At 44.9% G+C, this 11,612-nt stretch overlaps 1 protein-coding gene across 2 annotated transcripts in view; it reads left to right on the top strand.

Moving 5' to 3' along the window:
- Positions 1 to 533: 533 nt before the first annotated feature.
- LOC126455451 (uncharacterized) overlaps positions 534 to 11,612 on the top strand; it is a 237,078-nt gene continuing 225,999 nt past the window's right edge. For both annotated transcript variants that reach the window (XM_050091203.1, XM_050091202.1), the window contains exon 1: positions 534 to 794. In XM_050091203.1, the coding sequence (XP_049947160.1) occupies positions 576 to 794 (219 nt within the window). In that variant the 5' untranslated portion in view covers positions 534 to 575. The remainder of the gene's footprint in view (positions 795 to 11,612) is intronic.

Here is an 11,612-nt window from a genome sequence, read left to right as displayed (position 1 = left end):
TATATATATATATATATATATATATATATATATATATATATATATATATATATATAGAAAAACAATTACAATATATAAAGACACAGAAATGTCATATCTTCAGGTAATAAAATAAGGAAAAATTTTATAGCACACGAGATGGAAATAGGATATGCATTCCCGGCGTTACAAGCCATCACTAGAGTGGGGTGGCTTAGTTTGCCCTGCTTTGCTAACACTGGGTTTTATGCAGGTGGGGGAGTGGTTTGTGGCACGAATCCTGATGTGTGGCGCAGGCTCCATGTGGCTGTGGCTGCTGCTGTCACAGTGGCTGCTATGTCCTCAGTAAATGTGTTGGCCTACCCCAATCCCCTGTGGTTGAGTCATTTACAAATGGATTAGTATTTTGTCGTGTAGTCCCCATTTTGCAGTGGGTCCATGTAGTTGCATCTGATGCTGTCGGGGTTGCTGCTACGCCTTTGGTAAGGGGACGGAGCGCGGTCCTGCCCCACTCCCCTGACCGTAACGCCGTGCCTCTTACCGTGCAGGTGGGTGACTGGTTCGTGGCGCAGTCCCCACTACGTGGCCTGGGTCCCATGCGGTCACGGCTGCTGCTGTCGCGGCTGCTACTGGCTGCGTTTGCACTGAGCGCGCCACCTGCAGTGTTCTTGTGGGCTGCCTACCCCCTGATGGCGGAGGGCCGTGAGCTGCTCGCACCTGCACTCTTCCCCTTCAGCATCGACTCTCCTCTCGTCTACTATGCTGTCTACGTTTACCAGTGCACCTGCCTTATACTCAGTGCCTACATCGTTTTGGTGAGTAAAAATTCGTTTACTGATATCTTTAGCTTTACTGCAATCCCACTCAAAATACTAGCGACTTTATATGCTGATGCACATTTATGTGGCGGTGCTCTCTTTGTAAGTAGCCTGTTCGCATTCTGGGGGCATTGACTTTTAATAAAAGCTCATTGTTCTTTCTATTTCATCAAAACCATTTGCCGCAAGACAATATGATAGCGGAACAAACACTGGTAGCAATTACTTCTGTAAAATATCTGGAAGTATGCGTACGGAACGATTTCAAGTGGACTTATCATATAAAATTAATTGTTGGTAAGGCGGGTGCCAGGTTGAGATTCATTGGGAGAGTCCTTAGAAAATGTAGTCCATCAACAAAGGAGGTGTCTTACAAAACACTCGTTCGGCCTATACTTGAGTATTACTCATCAGTGTGGGATCCGTACCAGGTCGGGTTGACAGGGGAGATAGAGAAGATCCAAAGAAGAGCGGCGCGTTTCGTCACAGGGTTATTTGGTAAGCGTGATAGCGTTACGGAGATGTTTAGCAAACTCGAGTGGCAGACTCTTCAAGAGAGGCGCTGTGCATCGCGGTGTAGCTTGCTGTCCAGGTTTCGAGAGGGTGCGTTCCTGGATGAGGTATCGAATATATGGCTTCCCCCTACTTATGCCTCCCTTGGAGATCAACCATACGCGAGTGGAACAGGAAAGGGAGGTAATGACAGTGGCACGTAAAGTGCCCTCCGCTACACAACTTTCGGTGGCTTGCGGAGAATAAATGTAGATGTAGATGTAGATGTAGATGTGAATATTTGTCAAATACACTGCTGACCACCCAAAAAGCAACTCCTTGAAGGAATCATCCGAATCAGCTGAACTTTTCAGCATGCGTCTGTGGTGACGAGAGTTGCACATGATCAGTATTTCAGCACAGGCGCACATCACATGCACCAGTAGCGCCACCTGCAAGCGCTATCTAAAGGGCCAACCGAAGGCAGTGTGAGCGTACTGGAATTGCTCTTTCGTGAGGCTCTTTAACGTAAGCGCCTTCAGTATGCCTCAAAGAAGACAGGGTCTTTCGAGCACGTTTCGGAGTCCGACTGAGTAAGCATAGCTTTCTAAAGGGATTGCGAATTATCCTTCAGAGAAATCGGTTATCACGTCGGATGGAACCAAGCAACTGTGATGAGGATCTGTAATAGCTGGATGTAGGAGGGAACGATGGGCCGACGGAACCAGTTGCACCCACCTCGTTGCACCACTATATGTGATGGAAGGCATGCTGTGCAAGTGGCAGTTATGGATTGCTCCATCACATCACGGACTAAATCACAACGAATTCGGTGTGTTGCGCAACAAGCCATGTCTATACGTACCTCCAGAATGAGACTTTCACTCTGCAGCTGATATGAAACTTTCTGGCAGATCAAAACTGTGTGCCCGACCGAGACTCGAACTCGGGACCTTTGCCTTTCGCGGGCAAGTGCTCTGGCAGAAGTATAGCTGTGAGTACCGGGCGTGAGTCGTGCTTCGGTAGCTCAGTTGGTAGAGCACTTGCCCGCGAAAGGCAAAGGTCCCGAGTTCGAGTCTCGGTCGGGCACACAGTTTTAATCTGCCAGGAAGTTTCTATACGTACCTGTCGACGTCCTTTGTAGCAGAATGGACTGTCCGCAAGGCGTCCATTGCTGAGTTTACCATCGAATCAGTGCCACAGGCGTTTGGTTGGCAGTGGTGCGATGAACAACGGACATGGACAACTGAATGGAACGACATTGTTTTCACCGACGAATCCGTGTTCTGCCTGCACCACCGCGATGGTTGGATAAGAATCTGGAGACACCTGGGTGAGAGACTGTTTAATGGTTGTCTTATGCATCGCCATACTGGTCCTGCTCCCAGTACTAAGGTGTAGTGTGGTAACGGTATTGGATTCTACTCCTGCACCTCCCTTATGTACACTGCCGGTATATTAACCAACCAGCATTACATCTGTGAAGTGTTCGAGCCTGTTGTCCTCTCATAACTTCAGAGCTCGCCAACAGTCACAATACAACAATGTAATGCGAGACTACATGTGGAGTGCAATGTTCAAGACTTCTTCATCGCCCATCGAATTGTCTTGCATCCTTGGCCTCTCTGTGCTCCCGATCTCTCACTTATCGATAACGTCTGGTCGATGACTGCGGAATGGCTGGCCTGGGATACACCATCTGCTGTTACAACAGATTCATTCTGGCGATATTTGGTAGCAGCATGGACTGATGTGCCCTAACGACACATCCAGAGCCTCTTTGATTCAATGCCGAAGCATGTAGCAGTAGTTGTGGCCAGCAACGGCCGCAACACTCAATACTGATTTCATCATCTTCCTCACTTCACGTGCGGCTATAGTTTCAATCACGTAATTTTTGTACAACGTGTTATCTCTCAGATCAATTTCGCTTTGATATCTCTGATCCTTCCTGCTGCTGTATTTTGGATGGCCTGCAGTGTAATTGCTTTCTGTGTACTGTAACAGTTCTGACACTAAATGTAACTGGGTTTTCTCTTTTGATGCTAATCAAGTGTCAGGATGAGCATTACTGCAAAGGGCATTTGATTCTACAGCATTATGTCAGGGTGAAAATACTAAATAAATTACTTTTTCTCTCTTAACAATATGTGGGCGGGGTGGGTTCTTCCTTGGTTCGGGTATGAGGTAGAATGAAACAGCATTTTTACATAAGATAAATGTTATTGAAAGTTTTGTACAACTGTTCCTTACTCGATTGTTCTGGCTTGGAGAGCGGCAGCTGTGTCGTTTGAGAAGCCTCTGCTGCGGCAGCGGCGGCGTCTGATTACGCCTGGCGGGGTGTATCTCGTGTCGCCGGCTCGCCCAGTTGACTGGAGGCGCGCCTCGTGTGGTGGCCCGTTTAATTATTGAGAACGAAGTCGTGCATCGGATGGTGATACCTTGGATGTGGCGTCCCAGTGTTTCTCTTCTCTAAGCGGCCGCGTGTGTCAGTGTTGTGCGTCGGCCAGCGGAGCGGCGCGGCAGGGGAAGGCCAGTGTCCCGGATTCGAACAACGGACTCCCACTTGCCAGTCTTCGGCTGTCAGATCTTCATCCCAGCTCACAAGTGACTTCTGATGTGAGACCGTCTCCTTCCCGTCCTCACGAGTCACCCGGGCACGTAAAAATCAGTCTTCAAATACCTTTTAACTTCTGTCTTTTGGCGCCGAGGCTGCTGCTTGCTATTCCATTACAGCGGCGGACTTGGTGCGTCTGTGTATGATGTAGTCTCTTCTTGCATGACGGTCTTCAGCACCGAAACTGACTGAAGACTACTGCTACTCCCTCTTCTCTTAGGGCCCAATGCGTCTCGCGTGTTTACTCACTTCAGTTCGCTGGAGGTGAACGACTTCACTGTCATTGGCTCTTGTCACGTTGAAAAGCTTCTCGAAGAATCTTCTTAACGTCGGTCATTGGCTTTTGGAATATAGGCGAGGGTCTCTGATCACATGTGACAACTGAGAAACACGTGAGCCGGTCATTGCCTCTTCTGTCACGTTGTAAAGCTTCTCAAAGGATCTTCTTAACGTCGGTTATTGGCTCTTGGAATGTAGGCGAGGGCCTGTGATCACATGTGACAATTGAGAAACACGTGAGCCGGTAGGGCGATGCCCTGACGGCTGAATCGACAGCTTCCTGAACGTGCTGACTTCATGGTCATTGGCTCTTCTGTCACTGCTGCTCTGCGTGCTGTTTGCCAGTGTGTAATTCTTCTAAATTAAACTAAGTTTTTCATTTATTTTCTAATTTCTGCTTCACATTGATTTCACTAATTTATTTACCTATCTTAAGTACCACTCAACAGTACTTTAAATTCAACATGTGCGAAACCTTGCTGTGTGCAGCTATGAAATTGTCCACCTCGGGACCTACGAAGGGAAGATGTTACATTACACTTTCTCACAATGTTACGGAACACATTGTTCACACTTCCCCTTACATGATATATTCGCCCAGCAGCAACGGATATCATATCATATAGCTCCTAAATGTTTGTGACACGCTGTTTTCTTTAACAGTACACAATGCGTCACAACTCCTTACAACAGTTTCAGTGCTGTGCCATCAAACACAGTCCTAAGATGGATGCTAACGGTGCTGCTACTACTACTGTTGGTGTTGCTGCTTCTGGAGAAAATGTCGATGTTCATTTGGTCCACTTTGTACTCATTGCTTAATCAGCTCTCGATGTGCGATGGTCTATTGCGCAAGTGCCTCTGTCTGAGTCAGCTGAGCGCTTCTACAGTGCAATGCATTCCCTATTTCAATCACCACCTCAAACTCAATACCTGATGAAATGAAGACGCTGACGCACTATAATCCACAATCAGTCAAATAAAACATTTTCATGAACAGCAACATAGTGTTGACGACTGGGTGAACTCATGGGTTTATACAGAGCGCTCCAAGAAAACACCGACAAGGGACAGGTTCCTTACATAAAAACAAGAAAAAATTATCTGGCAAACATGAGCTCTAAAATGCATAACTTAAGTTATAAGCACTTCTTCATCTTCGATACTACGAAACATATCTCTTCTACTTCACTAATTCACTAAATTACAGGCCCATATCGTTAACGTCGATATGCAGAACATATATTGTGTTCGAACATTATTAATTACCTCGATGAAAACGGTCTATTGACACACAGTCAACATGGGTTTAGAAAACATCGTTCCTGTGAAACACAACTAGCTCTTTATTCACACGAAGTGTTGAGTGCTATTGACAAGGGAATTCGGATCGATTCCGTATTTCTGGCTTTCCGGAAGGCTTTTGACACTGTACCACACAAGCGGCTCGTAGTGAAATTGCGTGCTTATGGAATATCGTCTCAGTTATGTGACTGGATTTGTGATTTCCTGCCAGAGAGGTCACAGTTCGTAGTAATTGATGGGAAGTCATCGAGTAAAACAGAAGTGATTTCTGGCGTTATCCAAGGTAGTGTTATAGGCCCTTTGCTGTTCCTTATCTATATAAACGATTTGGGAGATAATCTGAGCAGCCGTCTTCGGTTGTTTGCAGATGACGCTGTCGTTTATCGACTAATAAAGTCATCACAAGACCAAAAGAAACTGAAAAACGATTTAGAAAAAATATCTGAATTGTGCGAAAAGTGGCAGTTGACCCTAAATAACGAAAAGTGTGAGGTCATCCACATGAGTACTAAAAGGAACTCAAACTTCGGTTACACGATAAATCAGTCTAATCTAAAAGCCGTAAAATACCTAGGTATTACAATTACGAAATTGTAATTAAATTACGAACTTAAATTGAAAGAAACACACAGAAAATGTTGTGGGGAAGGTTAACCAAAGACTGCGTTTTATTGGCAGGACACTTAGAAAATGTAACAGGTCTACTAAGGAGACTGCCTACACTTCGCTTGTCCGTCCTCTTTTAGAATACTGCTGCGCGGTGTGGGATCCTTACCAGATAGGACTGACAGAGTACATCGAAAAAGTTCAAAGAAAGGCAGCACATTTTGTATTATCGCGAAATATGGGAGAGAGTGTCACAGGAATGATATAGGATTTGGGCTGGAAATGATTAAAAGAAAGGCGTTTTTCGTTGCGACGGAATCTTGTCACGAAATTCCAATCACCAACTTTCTCCTCAGAATCCGAAAAATTTTGTTGACACTGACCTACATAGGGAGGAACGATCACCACGATAAAATAAGGGATATCAGAGCTCGTACGGAAAGATATAGGTGTTCATTCTTCCCGCGCTATACGAGATTGGAATAATAGAGAATTGTGAAGGTGGTTCGATGAACCCTCTGCCAGGCACTTAAATGTGATTTGTAGAGTACCCATGTAGATGTAGAAGCTCTTTGCTTTCCATATTTTGGCAGGAGATAGTATGGACCAAAATAGAAAAAAAAGTCTAGTCAACATGGGCTTTAAAATCTATACCTTTGGGGCTATGAGCACATGTTCAGCAGAAGAGATGTGTTTCACACCAGCGAAGATGAAAAAGAGTTCTAAGCTCTTGAAGAATGCATTTTAGACCCCATGTTTACTTGACATTTTTTCTTGATTTGGTTCGTACTACTTCTTCCAAAAGTATGGAAAGCAAAGTCTTTGCACTAGGAGATATCTGCTTCATACAACCGAAAAAGAACATGTGCTCATAGCGCTTAAGATATGCAGTTTAGAGCACATGTTTACTAGACATTCTTTTCTTGTATTGGTGTCAGAAACATGTCCCAAAAGCTTGTCTGTGCCTTTATGGAGGACTATGTATAAATGTAGTCCCTCACTAACCCAGCTGTCGTCTACCAATCACGATAGTCCATATCAGCCTCCTGGAGTGGTGGGAAGGTCTATCAAGTTGAAAACAGTGTGAATGCTCTACTATTCTCACATCACAATGCATTTGTTAACAGATGATGATATGCAACTTTGTAGTACTGGCATAAATGTGTTAACAACTCTATGGGAAACAAAAATTTTTTTTAACTCCATCAGGAACTGTTCAGTGTGACAAAACAGTGATATTTTCAGACAGTTCTACGTTTTGGCTGTATAATCGTGAATCTTTAATGCTGGGCAATTTTTCTTTTTGAAGAATGCGTGAAGATCATGGTGTAATCATGGCTATCATAAGCTTAGCACAGATGAAGCGTTAATACTTTACAGGCGGCATAGCGATAGATACACATGCCTGACTGCATGAGCACCGCCTCTATGTGAGCATGAGGCAGTAGTAAATGTAAGGATGTGACAGAGTGACAAAAACAGACAATCGTCTTTGGCCATGCCCATGGCCATACGGTGTGTAAAGTTCTTGGATTTGTTGGTGTTTTGTGGTGGATTGTTCAATGTGTCTACATTTACGTCAGAATTGTGTTGGTAAAGGATCCTGGAGGAGAGGGACCAGAGATGCATTTTACGGCTCGTGAATAAAAATTGCTTCCAAACCCGAAAGGAATTTCTGCAGTCAGTGAATCACTTAGTGAGACAGATTTGTGAGAGTAGCTGCATACAATGAACATTTGGAGCTGGTCGCTTTGCAAAGGACCATTGTTCACATGGGCATACAGAAATGGCAAAAACAAAGTTCATCATCCTGGAAAAATATGTGACTCGTTTTCTGAACATTTCCCCACACTATTATAACTCGCATGACCAGTAAAATCGCCTGACTTGAACCCCACAGAAAATCTGTCGGACATTTTGGACTAGTGCGTATAATTCCAGCATCAACATTCCCACAGTTTGGTGGAACTACGAGGTCAAATCCTCAGTAAGTAGCTAGATGTGACATACCAGCACAACTTTGTGGAGTCATTTCCTAACAGAATCCAGATGTTTATCAAATCCAGGTGAGAAATTACACAGTATTAAATGATACTTGTAATGATTTCTCTAGGGACGACTAATTTTTTGTCCAGTGCGTTTACTAAGAGTTGTCTAAGTGTGGCGAATGTAGGGAAAAAAGAATGAATAGATTAACGATAGTGGTTTATCTGTCGCAACGTTTATTAAAAATGTGTAATAAATAGTAGTATAGCTTCCAAAACTGCTGTTTTCTTCGAAAATGCTTTTAGTGTAGCTGACACATGCTTGTAACATACATAATACACGACAAGCTGGGGTATCCGTTTAACACAAGCAGCAGTAAGCTGGCATGAAAGGAATGTCATTCCTAGATTACACAGGCAAGCATTGTTGATAGCTCGAACAGATGCAAACTGTTCTGAAATTACTTTCAGGGTGACAACTCTATCAGCTTTTAGAATACTTGATGTAAATTTAATATTAGCTGCATCGTGTACAGTAATTATTGTGTCTTCATCCCGAGAAATATTATTTACAAAATCATTACCCTTTGGAAGAATCACAAACAAACATTTGAAAAACCTCACAGTATGTTCAACATAGGGATTGTATGTTTCTTCGAGCGGTCTAAGGCGCTGCAGTCATGGACTGTGCGGCTGGTCCCGGCGGAGGTTCGAGTCCTCCCTCGGGCATGGGTGTGTGTGTGTGTGTGTGTGTGTGTGTGTGTGTGTGTGTGTGTGTGTCCTTAGGATAATTTAGGTTAAGCAGTGTGTAAGCTTAGGGACTGATGACCTTAGCAGTTAAGGCCCATAGCATTTCACACACATTTGAACATATATGTTTCTTCTCACCCCTTCAAACCTCCACTAAAATGGACACGGAAGTATGAAAGAATCCAACTTCACTTGGTTTGTCAGTACATTGTTTAGTAGCTAAGGACCAGCGATCAGATGGTGCCAGTATCGTCTCATACGTGTTCACACATAACCGTTCTTTGGCTTACACCATGTTGATCGCCACTTGTACTAGGGTTCATCTCAATCGCTTTTCTCCGATTGCCCAAGGAATATCATCACGAAATCGACGTCCGAGTAACTCACTGCACGTAATTTTCCGATCGCCGCTTCGCACTGACTGCGTGGCAGACGTGCCAGTGGGGGGGGGGGGGGGGGGGGGGGGGGACATTGCGCGCCCACACGCCAGCCGCCTACCGTATTCCCACGCGCGCAGCTCAGGAGATAGGACCGCACACAGTGGCAGCTCACGTGGTGTGCAGACTGGAAGTCGCGCTAATCCCTGAGCAACTCATCAGGTGGCGGGAACCCTTTGATATTGATAACCGAGAAATTCTCGTCGAAACAAATCCTCTCTCTCTCTCTCTCTCTCTCTCTCTGTCTCAAGAGGTTACTTCCTGTTTGAGTGATCTTCCCTTCCATCCCCTACTCCAGCTCTACTCGCCACTCATGAAGACCTGGCGTTGGCAGTCGGTACATCCCTGGTAGTCGGCACATCCATTTATTGTCCCAATTCCACTCCTATGGAAACCAGCAGTGCATTGATAAAGACGTTCGAGAAGAAATACGTAGCGTCTGCCATGTGCCTCACTAACCCCACAGTTGCCCTGGACAAAGTAGTGGATGCCTAGTAAATCACTGTGCGACTGGTCCCGACGGAGGTTCGAGTCCTCCCTCGGGCATGGGTGTGTGTGTTTGTTCTTAGGATAATTTAGGTTAAGTAGTGTGTAAGCTTAGGGACTGATCACCTTAGCAGTTAAGTCCCATAAGATTCCACACACACTGGCACAGTTAGGTTATTTGGTAGGAAAGCTGGATGTAGCTGAAAATTTCACATTTCAGCTCAATTGCATGGTATGTCCTTAAACAATATGCGTAGAGGTTGGATTGGAGTGTATGCTTGCAATACCACTATCGGAAACAATGAATTGATCTGTCCAAAATTTAATGTTGCGATTGGATTTTTAAAGCACAGGTTCTCTCTCGGAAGGAGAAGGAAGCGTGTGTCACGCGATAGGACAGTAACATCAACGAATACCACTCGCTCCTTTCTGCTGCTAGTCAGAGTCAATTGGACTGTACTGAGAAGCAGTAAACACCACACACTTAACCCATGATCCGTTTTATAGCAGTAATAGTAGCTGCCACCGTTAGATGTCAGAGATCGCCGAATCACTCAAACATTCCACGCGCTCACGTCCTGATCCCCACACAAAGTGCCCCAGGCCAGAAAGTCATGCAGCGCTAGTTGCCGATGTTTATTCGTGTCTCAGCGATCGCGCCAGGGCAGCAGCCTCCCTCAAGACTGCTGCAGGAGCCCACCCTGCCGTGGATGGTGTCCAGTATCATGGGAGTAGTAGGATGTTATCAATACCTCCAGCGCCAACGCTTGGCAGTGATCGATACTGAATCACTCAATTTTCCACCGAGACCACATGCAGTACGCTATCGTGTAGACAGCCCGACATATATTATTAGTTCACTATTCAGCTATCCAGATAGCGCTACGAGGACCGTCACCTGGACTCTTTCCAGCAGCCATGGGCAAGAACTGACTAGCCGACTGGCCAGAACTTTGCTTTGTACTATTTTTGCTACTACCTTGTGTTGCAGGAGAAGGCCTCGTTTGTCTTACACACTGCACGCAGATGGCACAGCTGCTACAGTATGTTCACATTTCCACCGAGTTGTCAAAACACGGTCTTGTCGCATTAACTCAGCTCACGCTGTTTCTCCACAGGATGCAGAAGGTGGAAGGTAAATCGCTCTCCGATCTCCGCTCAGTTCCGACTTAAATTTGAACGATAACATGGACAAAGCTGTTGGGAGGGCAGGATAGAGAGCGAAGAACAGTTTCAAGATGCAGAAAGACTGTCAGGAACCACACTGCAGTTTGCCATATGGGATCCTTAGCAGATAGGTTCGAAAAAGTGACTCTTTTAGAAATATGAGAGTGCCACGAATATGATGCACCAATGGCTGTAGTCATTCAAAGACATATCCATAAGATCCAACGTAAATATATGGTTGAATGGACAGACTTGATTCCAAATCGCTGATAGAATTTCTACCAAAAGGCGTAACATTGCAGATCTGAAAATCAGGTGAATTGGTCATAGGATTTTGTACATTTCTTACAATTTCAATCTAGCATTGCATTTTTAAGTGACTCCTCAGATAGCACACCATCCACTGTACGTGATCATTCGCAGTTAACCGTAATCCTCCCTCGCTTATAGCGGAATGGATACATCGCAACACCTCTCTTACATTGTCTACATAGTATCGAGATAGAATACATTACTAATACTATCTGTTAGCGTCGGAGTTTCTAGAAGCGGGGTGAGGAAGTTACAAATATCAGCGTAATACCACGTTACTTAGTCGAATTAATTTCTGAATTCATTGAGGAGGGTGATTTTATCACGAGCTTACGCCTCTGGCGACGTGCAATGTCGCGGTATTTGTATGGTAGACCAC

Source organism: Schistocerca serialis, chromosome 2 (assembly GCF_023864345.2).
Source record: "Schistocerca serialis cubense isolate TAMUIC-IGC-003099 chromosome 2, iqSchSeri2.2, whole genome shotgun sequence".
NCBI lineage: Eukaryota > Metazoa > Arthropoda > Insecta > Orthoptera > Acrididae > Schistocerca > Schistocerca serialis.
The sequence above is the reverse complement of the archived record's forward strand: the minus strand, read 5'-3'. Positions and strand labels throughout refer to the sequence as shown.